The sequence below is a fragment of the Sinocyclocheilus rhinocerous genome, unplaced genomic scaffold (assembly GCF_001515625.1).
Source record: "Sinocyclocheilus rhinocerous isolate Xijiao unplaced genomic scaffold, SAMN03320098_v1.1 scaffold425, whole genome shotgun sequence".
In the NCBI taxonomy this organism is placed as follows: Eukaryota; Metazoa; Chordata; class Actinopteri; order Cypriniformes; family Cyprinidae; genus Sinocyclocheilus; species Sinocyclocheilus rhinocerous.
This window is the reverse complement of record NW_015659918.1, coordinates 500,080-526,640: the sequence shown is the minus strand read 5'-3', so window position 1 is coordinate 526,640 and position 26,561 is coordinate 500,080. Positions and strand designations below refer to the sequence as shown.

At 39.9% G+C, this 26,561-nt stretch overlaps 1 protein-coding gene across 1 annotated transcript in view; it reads left to right on the top strand.

The window, feature by feature from the left end:
• pudp (pseudouridine 5'-phosphatase) overlaps positions 1 to 25,072 on the top strand; it is a 29,996-nt gene extending 4,924 nt beyond the window's left edge. Inside the window, exon 4 of the mRNA XM_016533107.1 lies at positions 23,903 to 25,072. Within this exon, the coding sequence (XP_016388593.1) occupies positions 23,903 to 24,079 (177 nt within the window). The 3' untranslated portion in view covers positions 24,080 to 25,072. The remainder of the gene's footprint in view (positions 1 to 23,902) is intronic.
• The last annotated feature ends 1,489 nt before the right edge of the window (positions 25,073 to 26,561 follow it).

Below are 26,561 nucleotides of genomic sequence, written 5' to 3'. Positions count from 1 at the left end.
TCTAGTCTAGTCTAGTCTAGTCTAGTTTTGCCAGCCAGCAGAGAGAAGCTTCCAGCCATTAGGGAATTTGCATGTTGGCTACCACCTCTTATTGACAGCATATAATCAAGTACAAACAGTAGCTGCTGTTGAAAAGGTAATTCCTTAGCAAGAGTAGATTTGTACACTGAGAGCATACCTAAACAGTTTGCTGGCATCCTGAAGTATAATGATATTCATAATGCTCAAGAACATTTCTTATTATAACAGTTAAAATGGTTGTTCTGAAATGAAGTGTGGTAACCACAATACAGTGCCTTTTTATTATTATTTGATGAATAGAAAGTTTAAAGAACAGTTATTTGAAACAGACATTATACACCACTATTCAAAAGTTTGATTTCTTTCAAATGATTTTCCTTTATTAAACAAGGACACAATAAATTGACCAAAAGTTATAGTAAAGACATTTATAATGTTACAAAAGATTTCTGTTTCAAATAAATGCTGTTCTTTTGAACGTTTTGGAGAAAAAAAAAAGTACCACAAAAATATAAAAGAGCACAAATGATTTCAACATTGATAATAAAATATTTATCGTGCAGCAAATCAGCATATCAAACTAATTTCTGAAGGATCAACTGGCATCACAGGAATAAATTACATTTTAAACAATTATTTTAATTTGTATTAATATTGTCCATTTTTACTTTATTTGTTTGTTTGATTGATTGATTATATTACTTTTGGTTTCGATTGGTATCAATTTCTTGTCCTAGTGATCCCAACATTTTAAAGCAATACACAAGCAATATCACACAATATTGCTTTCATAAACTATAAAGAAGTTATTATGGGTAATATGGGTATAATATAAAATAGTTCCAAAATCAACCACCCGTGTTTGTGTGGCCACTTGACCAAACAAATCAGAGGATTAATTGTTGCATAACATAATATATTTTAAATGAATTAGTAAAATAGTAAACCTTTGATGACCTTTGTTTGACATCGCCACAAGCTGTTTAAACAGGTGTGTGTGCTGTGTATTTTAAACAAAGGCAAACTGATTTCCTCTGTTTACAATTCTATTTTTTTGTGAGATGAAAGAATTAGCATTGATTTTTCCCAATTTTTTGCCCACACACCAATACACACTAAAGTGCTGTGAATTTGTGAACACTACAGACCTGAAAGTTTGAGTTATCTATGTCTTGCATGCCTCTAGTTGGCAGTATTAAAATGCAAATGATAGTGCCACTAATTCCTTTAGAAATCGGTATGGTGAGATGAACTGTTTAAAACTGCTTGTCTGTTCGGTAAGTGGCAAGCTGCTCATTTTCTTCTTTAATTGCCTTACATGATGCTTGCTAACAAAGTCTAGCAGGAAATAATCAATCAAAAATGGGGATTAACAAGATGCATGTTTCATTTTATACTGCCATAAAACCCTAAATGGTCAAAAATAAGCCTTGAAAAAAGGGAAGAGAGTGCCAGGAATGCGATAAGGGACTATGAATTGACTTGTTTCTTTTGTCCTTGAGGGACTGATATTTGCTCCTTCTGGATTTTGTTCTGTTCTTGGATCAACTTCCTCTAGCACAATAATACCCATAATAAAGGAGAGAATGAGGGCCCGAGCTCAAAATGGAAAACACAGAGGGCTGGGACTATTTATAAAATTACTATATATATATATATATACTGCACAAGTATTATATAGTGTAATTCTTTATACTATTATACTTTATACAAATTTATTCAGCAACTTAAACAGCTTTAGTGTGAGTCTGTCATGCTTTTCTCAAAATGTTGTCCCAAATTGCTTCCCCACCCACCCCAACCCAACCCAACCGATATATTCACATATTAAACATCGCAGAAAGTGAAGGGACAATAATACAAATGCAATGCAACAATGCGGTGGATGCACTAAAATACTGTTTTATGTACCATCTTCAGATACTATTGTTGGGGGTAAAATGATACATCTTTTTTTTTCTTGACTTTGACAGGATAAAAACAATTATCCAAAAATGACTTTATAATCACAGTTGGTAATCAACTTAAAATATATATAAAAAAAGGAATGAATTGCTTTTAGTTAAAGTAACATACAGTATTTAAAAATATAAACATATTTCAGTAATTGGGTTACTTGTGGGAACTGCTGGTACAGTACTTCATTGAGCTTCATCTCAAGCCAGTTGGATACAGTGCATGAGTGTGCTGCAGGAGCATTTTGAAGCGTGAAGTTTGTAAGGCACCACCCAAAGTGAATTCATATTACCTTTGCAATATGATTGTGTTATCTCCATCACTTCCTTTGCACACAGTTAGCCTTGTGACTCAAAAGGACATAATCATAATAATCATTGGGGAGAGTGAGACAAATTTCATGGAGTATGTGAGAAGCAGCAGCTTTTTTCGGTTTGAAGGTACATAAACTGAATTAGGATGTCTACACTAGGTAGAACAGTTTGAAATTGATTGAGAGTTGAAGAGTTTTTCAGAGTTCCATTAAAGATTTTCTTGGAGTAGTTTGCAAAGCTTATACAGTATGTTGAAGAGTTTGCAAAGAGCTGAAGTTCACACTCAGAAAACAATGCAATACAAAGGACATTGTGAAAGTGATGACACAAAGATGAAAACTCTTGTCATCATTTACTTGCCCTCATGTTGTTCCAAACCTGTTTGACTGACTTTCATCTGTGGAAGAAAAAGAAGATATTAAAAAAAAGAAGAAGAAGAAGCCCTTTTGGACTCCATTAACTTTGATCGTATGGACAAAAATATTTCAAACATTCTTCTTTTGTTTTTTGCAGAGGAGGGGATGTCATACAGGTTTGGAATGTCATAGAGGTGAGTGAGTAAACGATGGAATATTTTTCATTTGTGGGTAAACAATGACTTTAATGATGAAAGGCTGTTGACTGGTGCTGGAATTTCGTCTCTTCGGTTTTAGAGATTCAAGAAGCAAGCTAAAGAATTTATAGATCATTTTCACGAGAGGGTATATTTATGTAGCACAAGTTACCCGAGAACTCAAGTAAGTGACACCAATGATCGATCATAAAAACAATGATCAGCCATTATCGTGTGTTACAGCCCTGCCCCTTGTTTTTTGAGTGTTTTTTAGTAAGAATTTGGTGGGCGGTACTGCTATACTGAGAATGGGCAGCGCCTGTGGCACCCTATTTAGTGTCATCCATGACGTAGTTTTTAACCTAATTCAAAATTCAGCAACAGGCTACAGCTAAACTAGTGTGTCAAAACAAAGTTAATTTTTAGCTTTGTGTTTATAGCATAATTGTGCACTTTGTTTCATTCGAAAGAAGTGTTCTCTAGCACTGGACATGGTATAGCATGGTACAGCCAATAATGTACAGTATTTGAAAAATAATGTGTTTTTTGAACATTAAAGCATGTCAACATATTCTGTTACACCAAATACACAAAATAATGATCTTTAAAAAAGCATCATATGACCCCTTTAACAGTCTGGAAAGGCTCACATGATATGTTCTTCAGTGCATCTGAATGAAACACAATGAGGGTCTTAAGACTACATCTTTAACATAGCCGTTATTTAAAGTAAATAATGGCAATATGGTTACTTTCAAGTGACCGTATTAACTACGTAATACTTATACCAACATGTCAGCTATGTATCTATGGTCAAGCCAGTGCTGCATTTTTAAGAACTCTCTCTCTCTCTCTCTCTCTTTTAAATAAAGAACAAAGCAAAGAAGCAATTTTTACTTTAGATTTGAGTCTACATGCCTCTGATTTTGATATCATGACAACATTATACAGCCCTCCAAATTGTTCTCTATGTTTTAGCCCACTGCTTCCTTTAAAAAAAAAAAAATTTTCAGGTGAGATGGCCCACACACACACACACACACACACACAGTACACTGGCAGAGTCACCAGAGATGAAGCACTGAAATACAGATCCAATGCTCCACCGCCATTGACTTACAGTGCAATTGACTGGTAGAGGTCCCATGAGTCATGTCCACCAGCATGGCCTTGTAAGAGTTTTCAGTACTGCAGTGTCTTCTCCAAGAAATACTTTAAAGCCAATTAAAATTTTTAAGGGAAGCATATTTTTTATTATAAATAGTGTCTCTATAATCATTCATAGCTCTCCCATGAATTGTGAATGACTCAGCAATATTATAGAAATGTAGACGGTGCTAAGATACACAAGTTTAAGAATGCTATGAATTTTAGATAACACATTAGATTAGGGAACACATTCACAATTAATGAAGAGATTTATCTAAATAAACTTCTAATGTGCTGCTTATTGATTGTAATTAAGGTAGTTTATTTATAGTAGTTATGTTTAGGAACTGGGTAGGGTTAAGGGATCTAGAGTATGGTCATGCAGAATAAGGCATTAGTATGTGCTTTATACTGTAAGTACTAATAAACAGACACCATTTTAGTAATATGGGCCATTGTAGAACCTTTTTTTGTTTTGTTTTTGGTTCGCTTCAAACATTAGTTTGTTTGCTGAAAGATGAGTGTTCAAAGCTTAAAGAGAAATTCACCCAAAACATTAAAATTATATCATAATTTAGTCATTCTCATGTCATTCCAAACCTGCATGACATTTTTTTATGGAACACAGGTCCTTAGGATTGAATGCTTCATTTGCTAGAATATGATGCAGGTTTGAAACAACTTGAACTACTTGAAGATGAATAACATGAAGATGAGGAAATTATAATAGAAGGTCATTTTTTTTAATGTCAAGTGTTTGTTTTTTTTTGGCACAAACAGTTTTGAGTGTTTTTTTTATTTTTTTTTAAGCAGTGTCAGGAGAATTTGATGTAGCTTCATGTTCTTGAAAAGCAACAAACCAGCAGGCTCCACTGGGATGACCAACTGGCTAATATTTTGTACCATTTTCTAATTGATAACTAGTTATAATTAATTATAAATATTTAGATCCGCTGTAGATATTTACTTGACCTCTCAGGGTCAACTGTCTGTCAATTCTAAGAACGTTAATTTCCTGGTTAAGGGAAATAACTTTCTTCTCCCTGCTCATTCTTAACTTAGATTTTTTTACTTTACATTTATGTATAAGGCTTGCAACTTCGTTGAAACAATGTCTGGACTCCATAACTGCTCTACTATTCTCGATCTCTACAGATTCTCGATCTCGAACAAGCAAATCACCAAACGGCATTCTGGGTTGAGCGAGCGGCGCTGAGCGTATTGAGCGAGCGGAGCGGAATCTTCAGAAAGGCGCTCTGCGCTCTTAAGGAAATATTACCACTCTGCTCCCCGCTCCGCTCACGCTCCGCTCCGCTCACATGCTCTGCTACTAACTGTGGGAGTTGATTCACAGGTAGAGGCCAATTGTAAGGCAATTGTGTCCTTGTTAGAGCAGGTGTTTTTCATCTGTGTAATCTCAGAACTCCTGCCACACAGAGACTGGATACTTAAGCTTTCTTTCTTTCTTTCTTTCTTTCTTTATGTTTTCTAACATGCTGCAATCTTATGGTTAAGTTCATTTTGTGCTAAGCACACACATTGCATATAAGCCCTTTATATACTTAATCCCATGATGAATGCAAACAGCCATTTATATACTTATTCCCATGATGAATGCTAATTTAGGTCGTTCTTTATAGTAACAGTTGTACGCTGGGCGATTAATATGTGCTGATTTTAAACTGCTGCGCAATAACATGCCTTTTTACTTTGTGTGTGTTATCTGTTGTAGCCACAAAGTTTAGAACAGTTAGTACCAGATCTTGTATTTGATTGGATGAGCGATGTTCAAAAAGTCCTGGTATGTGTCCCTGGACCACAAAACCAGTCTTAAGTGTCAATTTTTCAAAATTGAGATTTAAATATCATCCGAAAGCTGAATAAATAAGCTTTCCATTCATGTATGGTTTGTTAGGATAGGACAATATTTGTCCGAGATACAACTATTTTGAATATCTGTATATTAAGACAATAAATACATGGATTTTAATCTGAATATCACCATGGTTGTGAGTACCTGTGGCCTCCTACAGCCCAGTGACACCATGCTGCTATTCTGAACAACAATATAAATGCTTGTGTGGTCATATTGATTAAATATGCTTGCAATAATTGCTCAGTTAAGTACTAAACATGTAATGTAAGAATACTCAAATTTCATTTGCTTACATTTGAAAAGATTCATTCAGTTGTTCATTTTATTCATTCATTTGATTACCACTGTTTTTGATGAGACATTTGTATTAAATCATAAAATACAGAATAATTAAAAAAATATATCACAAACATTCTGAAAACATTTCAGGAACACAATAAGGCACTCTTATTTATAAATTAATTTGATTAGACATCCGTTTTGAATAAAAGGACACAGATTTCATAGGACCCTACATTTTATACCGTTCCTCCCCCATCAAAAATTGCTCCAGATTGCTTGAGAAATCCCAGTTGAGTACTTAAGCTTTGCATCAATCATTGCATTCCTTATTCTTCTCTGTTAAAAGAGCTTCATCTGTCTTAGATCAGCTTAGTTGGGTTTTTAATATTAGCAGCTGTATAGCCTTTAATAGGCCATTGTGTGATTTTCCAGAACACATGGAGGTGATAATGTCTAGCATGTCGCCCCTTCTTGGAACTTTTTTGAAGTCTAGTCAGCTGCATGGGTCTTAAATTGTGATTAAGACCTGCATCTTTCCTGATAAGATATGAAAGTGGTGCTGAGAGGGAATCGACAGAGTGATCAAGGGAATAACAAATGATGCTGTGTCATGTGCCTGACTTGATGTGATCTGTGTTCTCCTATTCGACCTATTTGTGTGTGTGTAAAAGAAAGAGAAAGAGCAGATGAAACAACAGTGGAAGAAGAGGGGCATTCAAGATGAGGAAGGATCCAAGAGACTGATAGAAAAGGACAAAGAAAGAGGGAAGGAGAGTGGCCGTTCAGCAGTTTGCATGTGTGCACCATACATTCCTTATGCTTTTCAAAATGGCCTAAAATAATCTAAAATAATACAGAACAGTCTTCTGTTTCTCTTTGTCTCTGTTTCTCTCTATTTCCATATCCCTATGAGCACTTTATATTAAAGAGATCCCCCAAAAATTAAAATTGTCATCATTTACAGCAAAGCAAAGGGGATGGCTATGTTCATACTACTTTTTTTATATAATAAAAGAGAATGATGACCAGGGTTTGTCAAGCTCCAAAAAATCCATATGACTAGTGCGCTACACTTTAAGAAAGGTCTGTATTGTATTGTATGCACATTTTTAAATTACATATTACATGTATTGTATTACATGTGTTGTGTTTTAGTGTTGAGTTAAATGGTACTAGTAATTTTCTTTAGTACATTATCCGTTATACATTTTCTACAGATTATTTTCCTTCAGACTGTTATTCACTGAAAATCTTCCTATAATGCCAGAGGTCTCATATCTTGTCTGATTTTGCATCAGTGACAGCAAACCTGGCGTGACACTCCTTTAAAGTGTAGCCTGTGTTCCAGAAAATTGACAGTGCTTACTTTAGGTGCAGTAATTGTTGTTTGCCCTTCATCTTTTTCTTGCCAAAGATCCAATAGTTATTTTTTAAGGAATCTTAAGAATTTTAAAAAGTTTCTCTATCTAATAAAATAGAATCATTTTGAATATATGAACATCAAGTTTAAATCATAGTCAAAATCAGTCAGTCATGAATTGAATGTTACTTGCTCTCAACCCAGAGATTCACACCCTTATTGTTATTATAATTTTTTTTCTAACTTGAAGTATAGCACATGAGCCTTATGGACTATATTTATGGTCATTTTGGGGACTTGACAGCTCCTGTTTACCGTTCACTTTGACTGTATGGAAAAGAGCAGCATGAACATTCTGCCAAGATCATACTGATTTTAAGTGAAATGAGGGCAAATATTTTACATTTTTGAATGAACTCCCCCTGTACTTCTTTTAATATGCATTTATAACACAGTTGATTAATTACATGCCATGTATTTTCACGCTAGATGAGATGTCCTTGTGGCAAAGCAAAAAAGTTTGAGAAGAAATGCCAGAGTGGTACCTCTTTGTTAAGGCAATCGCTGGTGCTAAAGTAGCTGTCGTTTCAGGAGGCCAGCGGTTCAGGAGTTGCTCTTGAATTATCTTTCAACCTTTACAACCCGTGAAAAGACATTGCATTTAAAAAAAACTAGCATCATTACTTTGTGGTTTCATCTCATGTGGAAGCTTACAAAGGTGAAAACCCTCTTGAGACATTCTGCTGATTTAAAACATTATATCTGTGATCAAAGCTCAAGGGCGAAGCAGGTAACGAAAGTTACCAGAACCAAACCAATGTGATCCATGTCATTTCAGAACGTTGACATCTGAGAGAAGGTCTGGGTATCAATGAGAAAAAAAATGAATGTCTGTCTGTGATCACAGGCTCTTCATCACTCTGCACCAGAATACTCTCAATAATGTATGTGGGTTCCTGTTCTTCAAAGGGAACCTCAGATCAAAAATTAATCCCTCTCCATTGTGCATGCATTGGCCTTGGACATGGTCAACATATGGTTTCCCTTTAAAAAAAATCAATAAATAAATAAAAACCCCAATTTTGCTTTGGTATTTAAATATGTTTGTGATACGTCTCAAGCACATAGAAACACATGTACAGTGGGGAAAATATTGATTTGATCTCCTGCTGATTTTGTAAGTTTGCCCACTTACAAAGAAATGAAGGGTCTGTAATTTTTATGGGAGGTTTATTTTAACGGATAGAGACAGAATATCAACCAAAAATCCAGAAAAAACACATTATATAAAGGTTAGAAATTGATTTGCATTTCAGTGAGTGAAATAAGTATTAGATCCCCTACCAACCAGCAAAAATTCTGGCTCCCACAGATTGGTTATGTGCCCATTAGGGGTGCAACGGTTCTCGGTAAAAAATCAAACCGGACCGTTCTCCACACACGGTTCGGCATACACTAGGACCGCGGTTCATATATATTTCTGTATATCTATTAAATTTATTCAAGCACCAAAAAGACAAACATATTATTAAAAATGCACAATGTGCAATCTACCAGCCTAAGGTGAAATCGTTATTTACAATAACAACGATTTGGGACAAATATGATGTAATTTATTGGAATATGTGTGTGGAGCCAGTGTGTGTATAGAAAACCTTGTGTCGAAATTCATCAATTCTATTAATTCTTAAGTTCACATGAGCAGTAAGAACTTTCACACTGTAGGAGTGTGACCTATTTTTCTTTATATTACCATAAATTTTCCAGAGGCTAAAATGTATTGCAAATACTTGTTATTTTTTGGTAAGTTAAATTTAAATATTGTTGAGGTAAGAATAGAAACAAACTGTATGATGTAGCCTATTGTACACATTCCAAATTATGTTTACAGATCATTTTTGGCTTGCTTAAGTCAGTAATACAACATGTTAGTGTGTGTGTGTGTGTGTGTGTTTAGGTTCTTATGTCTGTGCGCAAGACTGATACTGAAATCTTCCTTAACCAAGCAGTGCTTCACAATCCCTCTTAGCACTTTATCAACCCACAGCTTTGTGCAGAGTGGAGACTGTACCTAGTTCAAGACCTCATGAAGAGTGTGAGTGGGCTGAAGAAGTGGAGTGTGTGTGTGTTTATTGAGGAGCTTTGCCATATCGATCACCCGCCCAAGTCCCTCTGAAGAACATGCCAACTGGGTGTTGAGAAATGCAATTTAAGATTGGACTAAATATATTATCCAACAACGGGTCCCAATTGTTCGCTGAATCCTTTGAAATATGTAGAGATATGTCCATGGAGAAATTAAGTAAGCCCTTTTTGGATAGGATTTGTCATCAAGCACGGAACTTGTGAAAGTCTATTTAAACTGTCATCTATAAAAACAAAAATGCTGACCAAGATGCCTTTCCGACCTCTGCAGTTCCATTAAAATGATTTTTCATATTTGGTAACAGGCCATTTGAGGCAGAGGCAGTGATGGAACATGGCATTTACAGTATCCAGTGATGTTTTATAGTGAAATAGTAGCCATGCTGTGTTGGTCATCTTGACCAAATGAAGTGCTCTGTGTCAAGCGTGGGTGTTATCAGTCTGCTTTCTCTCCATTACACGTCATCTGGTTTTGGGCTAGCCACAGGCCCACTTATCATTTAGAAGATGCTGTCAGGAATCTGTCAAAGTCTCTACAGAACTTTAACAATCTTGTTTACTGGCACAGATATTCACACATACCTATAGTCACGTGGCATGTGTATAGTCACTTATGTGACTCGCATGTTTATCCACTTGATGATGAGGACACGCTTCCCTCTCCTGTTGATGTCATCTCTGCCTTGTCATGTCTGAATTTTGGCTCCATATCAGAGCAGATGGACTCAGGCTAATGACCACAACCTTATGAAACTGGCACCAGACCATTAAATAATGGTTACTTGTCATGTGCGTTGTTTAGTATGACACTTGGGCATACTACAGTATAGCAATTTTTCTATGTGGTTAAATTATTATTATTTATTTTTTTTTAACCAACTTAAGATGCAAACATTTTTTTTTTATAACATTCATTTTGCACTGCAAACTCTGATAAAATATGACTTATTTTGCTAATGGACTGTAGTTTCATCAGCAGCAGTCCGGTTCTGAGTGCTAGGTTGTGGAAGATGCAGCATACTACCGCAATTTGATGTAATTAACAGAGAGTGTTCAACATCAGTCCACTGTGATCTTCAGGCATGTTTGCACTAAAGAGAATGACAGTGACTTTAAATACTCAAGGCTTTTTGCAATAAGTAAAACTGGAGTGTGGGTGGTCTGACTGTTAGCTATCTGTCAGTGTTGCGTAGATGGAACACGCATCTAGGACAGAATAGTAAAAAGGCATCCATAAGGCGGGCACTACAGTTCAAGGAAAGCAGGCTCCACCTCCATTATTCCTCACTCATCATCACATCCTGCACTCTTAGACAGTATCGGCGATACATGATGGTGGAGAAAGCTACGGAGGTTGAGGAAGCTACAGAGCAAAGCCAAGCATTGGAAACAAGATCTATAGCCTCTGCTTCGACTAATAGATCGAGAAGCTCATCAGCTAGTATGGCTGCTGCCAAAGCTCGCGCTAAGTTGGAAGCAGCACGGGCCAAGGCTGAATTCCTTAAAAAACAATCTGAAATCTTGATTGAAAAAGCTCAACTGAAAGTGACAGAGGCTCGCATGGAAGCATCCCTAGCAACACTAAAGCAAGAGAGTGAGGTGGCAGCAGCCCTCGCTGAGGCAAAGGTGTTGGAGGCAGCAGCAGAAAGTGAGCTCGGAGAAAGGATTTCCGATGTAAGAGAGAGTTCTTATCGCACCCGTGATTACGTCATGCGTCAGGCTCAACTGGAGTTATCGCCACCTCTTGGAGATGAACCACATCAATTACCTCTAGAGCCCATTGTCCATGTGTTGGAGTCTGAAACACCACCAAGGCAGCATCGCCTTATGACTAGTGATGTCAGAGATTCCTACAATAAACCTGATACAGAGAACATGACGCAGCAGCCTCAGAGGTCAGTGCAAACATCTTGCCATAAATTCCAAGTGCCGCCATTTACCTCTTCACCATATAAGACAACACCACAGCCGTCATTCAACAATGAAGCTAATGTGAGTGAGATAGCTAGGTATTTAGCACGCAGAGAGCTTGTTAATTCAAGTATTTTTAAGTTCGACGACCATCCTGAGAATTATTGGGCGTGGAAGTCATCTTTCATCAATGCAATTCAAGGGTTGCATCTGTCAGCCACTGAGCAGTTAGACCTTCTTTCAAAATGGCTAGGAGATCAACCTGATGTCACTTCCAAGTGTACTGAGGTCTGTGGTTATGGTAGAAGCTCACGGACTTGCTCTAAGATTTGTCTGGCCAAGGTTTACTCAGAGGGCCATCCAGAAGAAGCAATCAGGCTTTATGTGGTCCTGGACGACCAGAGCAATAGATCGCTCGCTAGAAGTGAGTTCTTCAACTTGCTGCATGTAAAGGGAGAACGCTCAGCATACACCCTGCGTACATGTGCGGGTGTGACAGAGATGGCAGGGAGAAGAGCAGCAGGTTTCATTATGGAGTCTTTAGATGGAGCGATGAAGGTGAAATTGCCAACTCTTATCGAATGCAACAACATGCCGGATGACAGGGCTGAGATACCAACCCCTGACGTAGCACGTTGGCATACTCATCTAAAGCCCATCGCCCATTGCATTCCTCCTTTGGATCCAGAAGCCCAAATTCTTCTTCTTTTGGGTCGTGACATTCTTCAAGTTCATAAAGTACGAGAGCAACGTAACGGACCTAGTAACGCACCCTATGCGCAAAGGCTAGACCTAGGCTGGGTCGTAGTAGGGGACGTCTGCTTGGGATCTGTACACAGGTCTGCATCAATTAGTACCTACCGCACCCATGTGCTTGATAATGGACGTCCGTCTCTACTTCCTCCATGTCCCAACAAACTTAGAGTGAAAGAGAAGTTTGACATCAAGCCTCTGCCTGAAATATCTCTGGCATGTGACACCTTCATCTTCGATGCTAATGCCATAGGGGATACTATCTTTGAGAGGTCAAAGGATGATAACAAAGTTGGATTGTCTATTGACGACAGATGTTTTCTGGAAATCATGGATAGAGAGATGTTTATGGATGAGAGCAATAGTTGGGTCGCACCACTCCCGTTCATGACACCCCGCCAGCGACTCCCTAATAATAGAGACCAGGTATTAAACCGCCTAACCTCTCTTTTGCACATGCTGGAGAAGAAGCCTGAGATGAAGTCTCATTTTGTTACCTTCATGCAGAACATCTTTGATCGTGACCATGCTGAAGTAGTCCCTCCTCTTCGAGAAGGTCAAGAATGTTGGTATTTACCTATTTTTGGGGTGTACCACCCGCAGAAGCCCGGTCAGATCCGAGTTGTCTTCGACTCCAGTGCGCAAACACAGGGCATCTCCTTGAACGATGTTCTTCTCTCTGGTCCAGACTTAAATAATAGTCTCTTAGGTGTCTTACTGCGTTTCAGAAGGGAGCTGGTAGCTGTAATTGCGGACATCGAACAGATGTTTCACAGCTTCGTTGTGAAAGAGGAAGATAGAGACTTCCTTCGTTTCTTCTGGTTTAAGGATAACGACATCAGCAAAGAGATCATCGAATACCACATGAGGGTGCATGTATTCGGAAATAGTCCATCTCCTGCTGTAGCCATTGATGGACTCCGACTTGCAGCAGCGTATGGTGAAAAAGAGTATGGTTCAGATGCCAAACACTTTGTAGAGAGGGAGTTCTACGTCGATGTAGGGCTGGACGATATGGCCAAAATTGATATCACGATATATTTCTTAATTTTCAACAGTATCATACACAAGTGTGTCATATGCAACAAGCTTCGGGGGAGGGTAACTGAGCAGAAGATGGCAAATCTACCCATCGATCGCCTGAGCACTGAACCACCATTCACGTACATTGGTCTTGATGTTTTTGGACCGTGGACAGTTGTCGCAAGGCGCACACGAGGAGGACAAGCTCAAAGCAAATGATGGGCTGTTTTTTTCACTTGTATGACCACTCGTGCGATACACATTAATGATTACTTTTCGTTAAAATCTTTATTAATGTCAAAAATGCTTACATTTATGTGTCTTTTTGTTCGCTCGGGCAGCCATGTTGCCCCTGAATCCGGTTTACACTGAGATAATTCATACCCCTTCGTTTGAAGTGTGGTCCCGAAAAAATCTTTGTTTGAAGGCCTGTCTGGCCCTTCCCCTACCCCTACCCTTCCAACCAAAAGAGAATTGAGACACCCCTACCCCTTCACGTGATCGCACGAAATGGAGGGGGAAGGGGAAGGGCTAAGGGGTAGAATTGGGATTGGGCCTAAAAGTGTTTAGTTTTGTAGTCATGTTTTTGTTGTTGTTGCATGAAGTCTCTGAGGGAACAAGAAGAGGTTCCCCTGTCAATTATTAACAGATTTGTGGGGACTTGTACTCACATATTCCTTCAGGGCTGCATCATGCAGTGCACATATTGTAGGACCTGTGCTGTGTTTCATAGGCATTCTTCCTTCTGTTAGATCTCACAAGAGTGAGACTTTTGTAGCCTGTCAGTTTAATTTCAGTCCACTTTTGTGTGTTAGCTTGTGCATATGAGAAACACATCAGTGATGAATCTTCCCTATATAACACGTGATGTTAGTCACTCTGATGTTGCTTAGCTGAGATGGTCATCTGGCCCTTGACATTTCCTAGAGCACTGGACCATAGATGGACTCCACTCTGTCAGGTCATCTTTGCATCATCCTAGAATTCATGTCTAGTCATTAAGTGTTGCACATTTGCATGTGCATGTTCGAGATTTTTGGGCATCCTGTGGAAGTGCTAAATATTATGCCTCATGTCACCCTCCACCATTTGTTTTCATCCCACTGTACTTTTATTTGAAACTAAACAGGTAAATTTGTATCTGCTAGTTTGCTACATAAGTCATTTTTCATTTTTTGTTATTTGCTGTCTGTGGGAGGTAACTATTATTAGCAATAGATTTGTTGTGAAAGGACCCCTGACAGTTTTTCCCCATCAATGCCTATTACTCTAATAACTCTTTGTGATGGTGTGTACAATGTCAACTCGCATTAAACACTATGAGATATGTGTTGGCTGGCATGTGCTGAGAGAGATCCAACAGCATAGTCCAACAGGTGTTTTCAATTTATTGTCTTTGACGTTTTAGTGACAGCATTGCATCCTTAATGTTTGTTTGTTTGTCTATTTATTTATTTATTTGCACAGGAATCTGTTTAAATCCTGATGTCTTTTCTGTGTTTCTGTGTTCATGTTGCTGTCGTTATGATTGCAATAATAAAAAAAAATAATAATAAAATCTCTCCAGTGACCAGAGCAATCTTTTGTAAAATGTAGAACTGATGCCCCCTTCCTCTCTCCAACAAAAACTCATCACTTCTACACAAATCACGTATATTTTACAATTAAAACAGTAGGTTTGTAGCACTGATTATATTTTAATTGCAAAATAATTTTTACCTTCAACTTAAACATCAAAGGTAACATTGTTTTTATTTTTGTTGTTGGGTGGTTGGCAAATATGCAGTAAAAACACAGACACACACACACACACACACACACAGTATATATATATATAATAGATGTAAAAATATATATATGTTTTTGTGATGGTGTGTACAATGTCAACTCGCATTAAACACTATGAGATATGTGTTGGCTGGCATGTGCTGAGAGAGATCCAACAGCATAGTCCAACAGGTGTTTTCAATTTATTGTCTTTGACGTTTTAGTGACAGCATTGCATCCTTAATGTTTGTTTGTTTGTCTATTTATTTATTTATTTGCACAGGAATCTGTTTAAATCCTGATGTCTTTTCTGTGTTTCTGTGTTCATGTTGCTGTCGTTATGATTGCAATAATAAAAAAAAATAATAATAAAATCTCTCCAGTGACCAGAGCAATCTTTTGTAAAATGTAGAACTGATGCCCCCTTCCTCTCTCCAACAAAAACTCATCACTTCTACACAAATCACGTATATTTTACAATTAAAACAGTAGGTAGGTAGCACTGATTATATTTTAATTGCAAAATAATTTTTACCTTCAACTTAAACATCAAAGGTAACATTGTTTTTATTTTTGTTGTTGGGTGGTTGGCAAATATGCAGTAAAAACACAGACACACACACACACACACACACACACACACACAGTATACATATATATAATAGATGTAAAAATATATATATGTTTTTGTAAAACAAATTTTTAAAGAAACAAATACATAGTTTTATGTAGTGTGAAGTCTGATATTTGAGAAAATGTAAGAGGTCACTACTTTTTCAATACTTCCACTGTTTTTTTTTTTTTTTTTTTTTTATTTTTTTTTCAATTTTCCTCTTTTTTTTTTTTTTTTTTTTTTTTTTTTACATTATTCTGAACCGTAAATGTGTCCTATGGTGTGACAGAAAAAAAGAAAAAAAATGTGTTAGTGTATCAGTATGTTACTGGAAGTCTTCTAGAGCCTCCCCGTTGCACGGCACAGCTAAATGTGATTGATATTCAAACTATATACATAACTTTTCTTTAACTACATGGCTGTTCTTTTTAAGGTGTCATTTCGATTCTATTTACTTTCTGCGTTCTCTTAAGATCTCCTGCGTAGATCCCTGTTAATTTTCTCTCTATATTTCCGTGTCCTCTCTCATTCATTTCTCTCCCTCAGTTCTTTCTGTCTCAAAAACAAAGCATCACATGTTATACTTATTTTCATGACTTTATAACAGTAAAGTTTTTACACAGTACAGGTGTCACACCAGTGGACATTATCTTTCACACCAAAGGATGTTTCAGATCTTTTGTGTCAGTTAATGACCTTGCTATTCTTAGCTAACCTGTCATTAGCAGTTAGCAAGTCACATTTGCATCATTTTCCATGATTATGTAGTTTAACAGTTCCCTTCTATCGGTCACTACGAGTCACGTCGTGACCAACGAATTGGGATCTTGCTTTCAGCCGGTGCAACGCATACCAGCTTTTCGCTTTGGAGCCGAGCGATAAATGATGTTTTATTAACAAAGTTCGGGAGGAGCGCGTCAGATACTTAGCCTAATTAACACAGGTGGAGTGCACTCAAGTTAATCAACATCATGGTATAAATACAGCTTACCTCGCACGTGTCTGGGCATTAAACACGCTGAGGTGGCGTTCGCGGATGAGTCATGTTCCCATTGCGGGAAGATGACCATCTCAGAGCTGTGGGCCAGGCTCCGTTTCCTCCAGGGGGGCGGAGCTCCGTTGTCTCTGCCGCGATCTAGTGTTCGTCCTGGTGGCAGCCAGGCGAGGACTTCTTTGGGCAGTAGCACGGGCGGTCTGAGGGTTACAGTGGTGGCAAACCCCTCAAGGAACTAACCCTCGGGGGACCATCGCTCCTCTAGCGCTTCGCAACCAGTCGAGCCGCCAAAGGAATGCGCTGGGCCCTCTTCAAAGAGCGTACCAGCGGAATCCTTCGGTGCTCCTCCCGACGACCGGATGTCGATCACTGCATCGGAGGGAGAGCTCTCTGGAGAGGAAGATTCGGCTGCACTGCCGCCCTCCGGGACAGTGGCAATGCCTGAATTGGATCCAGAGATGTCGGCTATGCTTTCCCGGGCCGCCGAGAGGGTAGGGCTCGAGTGGAAACCTCCACCGCATTCCCAAGCCCTCGAGGTTGGACAATTGGTTTCTTGGGGTGGCCCGCACTGGTTCTCAGCGCCCCGTCCCAGTGCCTTTCTTCCCGGAGGTGCATGAGGAGCTCACCAGGTCATGGACAGCACCTTTTACTGCCAGAAACCGACCTGCTGGTTCCTCCTCCCTCACCACCCTCGACGGTGATGCAGCTAGGGGGTATACAGCGATCCCCCCCAGTGGAGTGGTCGGTAGCGATGCAGTTGTGTCCTAAGACCGCATCCTCCTGGCGGGGAAACCCGTCGCTCTCGTCCCGGGCCTGTAGGCATTTGTCTGGTCTGACCGGCGGTGCTTATATGGCTTGTGGAGAAGCTGCCTCTGCCTTACACGCTATGGCGTTACTGCAGGTTCATCAGGCCAAGGCACTGAAGGACCTGCATGAGGGTGGTCACGATCCGGAAGTTCTGAAAGAGCTCCGAACCGCCACTGACCTCACACTCCGAGCGACGAAGGTCACAGCGAGTTCTCTGGGTCGTGCGATGTCCACACTTGTGGTCCAGGAGCGGCATCTCTGGCTGTGTCTGGCCGACATGAGGGACGCCGACAAGGTACGGTTCCTCAATGCCCCTGTGTCCCAGACCGGCCTCTTTGGCGACGCGGTCGAGAGCTTTGCCCAGCAGCTCTCGGCCACACAGAAGCAGAATGAGGCGATCCGTCACATCTTGCCCTGGCGGGCAGCAGCTGCCTCCACCCGTACGCCGGCCGCAGTGCCCCAGCCTGCTCGTCGCCGAGGGCGGCCCCCTGTGTCCGCCCCTGCTCCCACGCCGCATCCGCAGCAGGCTCCAACCAAGCAGCGCAGTGGAGCCGGGCGTAGGCAGGCCGCCCCGCCTGTCCAGGCCCCCGTCAAACCTGGCGGTAAGCAGAAGAGCAAGCGGCCCTGAGATGGGCGACCCAGAGATGGATGGATCTGCTCTTCAGGAGATGGTGAATGCACCACTCCCTCCCCCGGAGGAGGGCCAGGTGGAGAATATTTTGTTTCGTTTTGCCCCGCCGTCAGCCTCACGGTTGATGGCACCCAAATTCTCGACAAAAGAGCAGTTTTCTCTATCTCTGGGTCCCAGGATGGCACGGAGAGCCACGGACGGACCAACACCGGACCACACTCATCCTCCTCCATCGCCAGCAGGCAGCAGTGGGCGGTTTGAGAGCGTCAACAAAGGCCCTACTCACGCACCCTCTGCCAAATTGTGGAACCAGGTAAGTGTTGCACCGCACACTCAGGCAGTGAAGGCGGCCGATGCTCCTGTCTTGCGTGCGGAGATCGCAGTCCTACTGGCAAAGGACGCGATAGAGCTGTCTCCCCGTGTCTTCCCGAAAGTTGTGGAGGGGGCTCTTGTTCCCCTCAGAGAGCAAGGTGTTCACATCCTCAGCTATCTCAACGATTGGCTCATACTAGCACAGTCTCGGGATCAGTTGTGCGAGCACAGGGACCTGGTGCTCCGGCACCTCAGCAAGTTGGGTATTCGGGTCAACTGGGAAAAGAACAAACTCTCCCCGACGCAGAGGATCTCTTTTCTCGGTATGGAGTTGGATTCGGTTGAACAGACAGCACGCCTCACAGAGGAACGTGCGCGGTCGGTGCTGAACAGCTTGAATACATTCAAGGGCAGGACAGCGGTCCCAATGAAACAATTTCAGAGGCTCCTGGGGCATATGGCAGCTGCAGCGGCAGTTACACTGCTGGGGCTGCTTCATATGAGACCGCTTCAGCACTGGCTTCATGGCCGAGTCCCGAGGTGGGCGTGGCAGTGCGGCACTCACCGGGTCCAATTTACACTGGCAGTCGCCAAACCTTCACCCCGTGGTCAGACCTTGCATTTCTCCGGGCAGGGGTGCCCCTAGAACAGGTCTCCAGGCATGCTGTGGTTTACACGGATGCATCCACCACCGGCTGGGGGGCCACGTACAACGTGCATTCAATATCGGGGGTATGGACGGGCCCCCAACTGCACTGGCATATCAATTGCCTAGAGTTGTTAGCAGTGCGCCTTGCCTACGGTCGTGCTTTCCTTTTTGCAGCAAGGGTTGGAGTGAAGGCTGTCTCCCTCCACCCTTAAAGTCTATTTCGCTGTGATTGCTGCTAACCATGACCCCGTGGAAGGGAAGTTTGTAGGGAAGCATGACCTGGTCATCAGGTTCCTTGGGGGGCGAGAAGGTTAAATCCTCCATGGTCCCCCTCTATACACTTTTGGGACCTGTCTCTAGTGCTCAAAGCACTAGAGCAGGGCCCATTTAAGCCTTTGCAGTCAGTCGAGCTAAAGTTTCTTTCAATAAAAACTCTGCTCCTGCTTGCACTGGCTTCCATCAAGAGAGTAGGGGACCTGCACGCATTTTCAGTCAACGATTCGTGCCTAGAGTTCGGGCCGGCTGACTCCCAGGTAATCCTGAGGCACCGGCCCGGCTGCCCAAGGTTCCCACTACTCCCTTCAGGGATCAGGTGGTGAGCCTGCAAGCGCTGCCCCCGGAGGAGGCAGACCCAGCCCTGGCTTTGCTTTGTCCCGTCCGAGCCTTGAGATGGTACGTAGACCGGACACAAAGCTTTAGGACCTCAGACCAGCTCTTTGTCTGTTACGGAGGCCGGCAGAAAGGGAAGGCCGTCTCTAAGCAGAGGATGGCCCACTGGATTGTGGATGCCATCATAGTTTTGGGCGATATGGTCATTTTTCAAATCGTCATATCGCCAGCCCGTGAGATCGCGATACACAATATTATTATTTCATAACTATGTGGTGTTTTAAACCGCGCGGGTGCATGAGAGAGAGCCTATGCAAGCACCAATAATTGAAATAATATACTTTCAAACATACTGATAAACTAACATGTCCCATGACGAGCCCGACGCACCGCCACAGAAACAAGGATGAGATGCGTTCTAACATAACTGTGGCGTTAAACTCAGTTAGTGAGGGCTCTGTTAAAATATTGCACATATATAGGCCGTTCAGATTACTTGTTAAAATGCAATGAAATATCTTATATCAGCAGACGATGTAGGCTACGTCTGTGTTTGTGGTTGGAGACTCCTTCACCGGCTACAGGCTCTAATCCTCATTTGCGCGAGTGTGAAATGCGGTGCTGAAGTTTTTTTGATAATTTGATAAATAAATTTGATAATAATAGCCGGATTATTATAGGCCACCTAATAATAATAATAATAATAATAATTTAATACATTTATAGGAGAATGAGCCTAATATCGTCTTGACTATCGACAAAGACATGTGCTATCGTCGATATCTCAGACTATCGTCGATACACGATACTACCGTCTATTATTCTACGTCTACTATGCATTTTTGTTTTTGACAACCAAATATGTCGAAGTCTGGTATTATCCTTTACCCAGCTGAAACACTGCCAGAAAGACATGATTCAAAACATGAACAGCACAAATCAAGCACAAATCAAGCAATGTGTTCATAATTGGACTGCATATTGCCCTGTTTTTGAGTGTAGTCAGCGAGGACAATGCAAGGAACCTTGTGTTGATTAGTTAGTGTCAGTACATATTAAATATATAAAAATAACTATATGTTTTTGTTGCTCAGCTCTGCTCCTGAATCGCTCTGCAGGAAATGCTATTAGACTGATTTGTGGAGGCGTATAACAAATGATTTGTGATGGAAAGGCTATGTCATGGATGGCTTTACTCTTTCTGTTTTCTCTTTATTGTCAAGCATTCTATCTTTCATTGATTTGCTCATAATTCAAAGTGTTTTTTTATGTAATATGGCCTAAAATAGGCCTAAAAGCAGGATTTAAAATAAAATAGGGAACAAAAGCTGCCATTTAACATTCTCCAATGTTCTGAGGTGAGAAACAAATCTGTTTGTAAAACGCTGATTCAGTCTCTTAATTAGAAGTGTGAAGTGTTTGAGACAGTCGTCTCACCCTCTCATCCCCAGCTGTCTGCTCAAGTGACGTGTGAATCTTAAGCCTTCTCATACACTAGCTATGACTAATTACTGAATCTCTCTTGTGTTAGATGTCCTGGACTGTTTCTAATCCAACAAGATGCTCCACTTCAAATTGCTGACAGAGAAAATGCCAGCATTTGTGCTACACTTAGCTACACTTATTTTTGTCCTCAAGCTTTTTTTATTTCATTTATGTTCACAAAAATGCATGCCTTGGTAATTATGGGTCATTTTCTGGGCTCTTTCCGTAATTAGAAGTTTTAATTGTGCCCCCGGTACAAGGGAATTAGCTATAAGCTTTACTCTCCACAGTGAACTGCATGCTTCCGCTGGTCTTTGTGAGGCACTTCCACTCATCGAACAACTGGCTTTGTAACATCAGTCAATTACAACCATCCATGGAAACTCAAGTGCCTTTTTTATTATTATTTGTTCCTGTGATGAGTGGACGAAAATGTGGAATCTTTGTTCCTGACAGTCAATTATATATACTGGGTGGCTCCTAGGAAAGCATTCTGATTCTGATGCCTTTTATGAATCTAGATAGACCAGAATGTGAGAGATTCAGACATTTTGAGATCACATAACATGCCTATTTGGTTGAATGCAACGAAACACACACTCCCCTGTTTCAAGATCTACCGAAAGCTATATCAATGGATGATGCATATTTGTGTTTGTAAGAAAATATTGTTTATTTAATAATTCTGCAATTTTGTGTACATCTCATTTGCTTGCATTAAATTCATTAAACCATATTATATATTAGCATTGGCCACTCTGGTTTCTAGATATGTTTTTATGAAAAAAAATAGAAAGAAAAAAAACGCTTACTATTGTAAAACTTGATAGATATTTGGCCTTGATTATTTATTTACCTGTAATTACTTTAAGATAGATAAATGCATGGATTTTTCAGGATTTATATATATATAGAAAAAGCAAGAGCAAGAGAATCATTTTTAGTCAATGATATGCATGTCAAAATATGGCTCTGTATTATCTTTGATCTACTACCAAGTAGTAGGCCTGCTTTTTGTACTATTGCATTTGAAATATTGTATTTTGCCGTCTCCTGCTTTTGGATCTTCTTTTTACATTGTTAGTCAGTATTAGTGTTGTCAAAAGTACCAGTACTTCAGTACCAAGTCGATACTTACATTTTAAAAACGTAATAATATCAGCCCTTCTGCAGTACCAGTAATACCGAGTACCCTTACCTGCTGATAGGCAGCTACTTTCACATGTTCCCATATTTATGTGAGCACTCTGTGAAGGGAATCAAAGGTTTCTATCATAAACTGTAAAAAAAAAAAAAAAGATGGACGACATGTCTCCACTTCTTTCCACTGCAGAAAAGTGAAGCCAAAATGTCATCTTACGCTGTTTTTTGGAGCCTGAGTCTGTGCAGTAGTGATCATAAGCCAGGGGCACGATATCAATGTACCACCCAAACTCCCACAGACCCAATCACAAGCACACAATCATGACACCCAACTCCGTTTTTAGAGCATCAACTAATTAAAAGCAAACTTACTAGGAAATTGAACACTTGAACAAACATCAGTGCGATAAGAATCATCTAAAACGACAGAAACCATTACTGGGAAAAACTATTTGAAGTGTAATTTGAATGTAATTGTAATTGGCCGCTGGTTCCTTTAATATTTTAGACCCCATTTTGATAATGGGGTTTTCAATTTATGAGTAAAATAAAGCCTGTTGTAAACATAACTCGGCGATACTTGATGTTTTTTTCTACAACGTAAACTGCACAGTCACCCAAACTGCCTTATCTAGTTACTTATTAGAAACATACGTTTTCAAAAATAAGCATAACTGCTACAAACTGCTTCAAAGTTTCCGGTATGGGTGTGTATAATTTACGTTGTAGAACAAAATGTCAAAGTATTGTTAAGTTGTGTTTACCACAGGCTTTGTTTTACTCATAAATTGAAAAACCCATTAAAATACCCCATAAGAAAAATCTCAAAGGAACCAGTTCTGACGGGGTTCTGACATCATACCTGCACCACTCTATATGCCAGAGTTTGTTCAGCATGAACTCTGCGTACTCGCAAATTTAGTTTAGCTTTTTAAGCAACAAAGTATAAACAAGATGCAAATATTAGATTCATTGTGCAGTATAGACAGATTTGTAATTTACATTTTTTTTATTTTTTAATGCTGCTAAGTACACACTGCAAAGTTTTGGGAGTGATGACCAATTTCAGGACTGAATCTGAAATTGCGATGTTTGACATTGTGATTGATAACTAAAGCAACAGACGGGTCAAAATAGATCTGTGCATTAAGTCATTGCAAGTACAATAGACCTGCCACTTGTTCTGTTACCTGTAATTATTTTATTACTTTAATTTGATCTTTTTATTGCAATGTTTGCATAATTGAACAATATTTGAAAGCTACATGCTATTTTTTTACGTATTATTTACTAATTATTAACAGCATTAATAATTAACAAATTGTATTTCTTTTATATTTTTACAATAAAATAGTACAATAAAATAGTTACAGTAGTTTTTGTTATGGTACCGAAAACGGTACCAAGAAGTGTGGAATTTTACTGGTATTGGTACAGACTACTAAAGTTTTGGTACCATGGAAACACTAGTCAGTATATTGAGTTCTTGAGCATTTATGCATTTATGTTTTAATTTAACAGACTAATCGTTTTGATTCTGCCTTCACAGTGCCTGGTTTTTGAAGATGCTCCCAATGGGGTAAAGGCGGGTCTGGCAGCTGGAATGCAGGTGGTGATGATCCCAGATGATAATCTGGACCGCAGCCTCACCCAAGAGGCTACATTGCTGCTTAGAAGCATGAAAGAGTTCAGACCAGAAATTTTCGGTCTTCCAGCCTACCCGTAAGGACAGTAATCAGCACAGTGATTTAAATTCCAATACGCTATATCTTGTCAATTTTTGAAAAATGGAATCAGGCTGCAGTGGAGCTCCTGTAATCAAAAACAGGAGAAACTAATCTCAACCATTATTTCTGTCAGCCATGGACTTGCTGTTCAAGGACTCAAGAGAATGTTCATTGTTTCACAACTCTGAATCTCTTTCTTTTGACCACCCGAATAAACACTGAGACAAATTTTGATTATGCCGCTCAATTAGCCTCAATCGGACCATTAGGCCATATTGACATTTTGCATTTCAACCAATTACAGGGTGTCATTTTCTTTCTTTCATTTTTTTTTTCAGCCAAATACAGATGTCTTAAGTGTTTAAATTTGTGTCTTTGTGTATAAATCTCTAATTCGTTGCAGCTTTCAAGCTCACAACTTTCTGGTCATGGTTTAAATTTACAGTAAGGGATGGTTTAACAATCCCACTCTCTAGCCATGTTTTCTATTAGCATTACCTTTCCTCTTTGAGGTCTATTAAAATACCAAAGAGATTTTTGAGTTTGAACCATGTGGCCTAATCCAATAAAAGGGATCCGAGAACACAGTCGTCTTTCATCTTCTTCCAATGTCCGCCCTCACAGAGCTGAAGTTAACATGTTCACTCACTTCAGCGCTGTCCAACATCTCAGAGAGTTCAAGCCCACCTTCTTTCAGCCTTCCCCTCTGGTAGGCAGAAAAGGGTTTTTGCCAGCATCCTCTTCCTCCTTCGCATATGCCATGTCCTTTCATCCTTAAAGATGGGGTAATCTGGAAAGCGTTTCCTTCTTTAGGACTTTCCACTCCAAGAAGGCCTTTTACATGTCATTTCACACCTAAAGGATCTAAGGCTTAGGGTGTGAGTGACTGGGCCATGTGTGCATACACCAGTGTTATAAATTAACTGCTAACTGTTTTTATTAAGGAGCAACATTTCTCCTGGTGCAATTGATTTTCAGGGGCATTTTTACTTCTACAAGGCATATTATTTCATGTAAAACACAAAGCATTGCTCATTTGTTGAATACTTTAGTTGAACTAGTTAAATTGAAATAAATAATCAGTCTAAACAATGACAATTGGCCTTGCTAAAACTGGGGCATTTCATGGGCATTTTTTACCTTTTGATTAAATAAATTTTCATATGTATAAAAACACAACAATTTCATCAATTTATGTGAAATACTTCATTTGATTCAGTTAATTGAAATAAAATGTCAATATGAACAATAAGTACATAAGTACTTATTAGTACATAACTTATTGTTCACATAAGTAATTTTAAATTATTTTTATGTACAATGTATAGTATAGCATGCTGAAACCCATTATAGATATATAGGCCTAGAACAGCATATCACATATATTTAAATGTTAGATTGTACCAAATACCTTCCACTTCTTAATAATAGACTTCACTGTGTTTCTAGGCATTGATAAAGCCTTTTAATTTGTTTTTTTGTCCATCTTCTGACTTGTGCCTGTCCACAAGTTTATCCCGGAGATCTTCTGACAGTGCCTTGCCACCCATAGTTGATTGTTTGCTTCAGTTACACTACCAAGGACTGAAATGCTACAGGAAAGCTCTTTTCATGCTGAGCTAATCAAAATGACCACAGCTGATCACAGTTGAAAGCCACATGGCTTTGTGTGCCATTGAGAAGGTTTTTTTTTCTGACATGTTGGTTTTATAACTTTCACTTGGATGTCATAAGTTGCACTAAGTAAATACAGCTGGATAAAACAAACACTGTCTTCATTTCAGGGTGCAAAGCAACAAAATGTGATTATTTTAAAGGGGGGTGATTCTTTTTAATATACACTGAACAAAATTATAAACGCAAGACTTTTGTTTTTGCCCATTTTTCATGAGCTGAACTCAAAGATCTAAGACTTTTTCTATGTACACAAAAGGCCTATTTCTCTCAAATACTGTTCACAAATCTGTCAAATGCTGCCTAATCAGAATCTTGATACGCCACACCTGTGAGGTGGATGGATTATCTCGGCAAAGGAGAAGTGCTCACTAACACAGATTTAGACAGATTTGTGAACAATATTTGAGAGAAATAGGACTTTTGTGTACATAGAAAAAGTCTTAGATCTTTGAGTTCAGCTCGGAAAACACGGAAAAGAGACTGACATTACTCCCCCCTCCCGGAAGGCGCGTCCTGTCCCGTGCAGTTCGGGGCGCCATGGCGGAGCAGGCAGACTAGGAGGCCATGGCGGAGCGGACAGTTCAGGAGGCCACTACGCCACTTGGCCCGGCCACTACGGATGTACCCATACTACCACCCCAAAAAAAAAAAAAACTTGTGGAAAATATCGTCTTTAGAGGCCGTCCCTGGGCTTGACTTGTGGACTGGAGCCCTCCTTGGGCTGGACATGGGAACTGGAGCCCTTTCTGTGGTAGACACGGGGACTGGAACCTTCTCTGGGCTAAACTCGGGGACTGGAGCCCT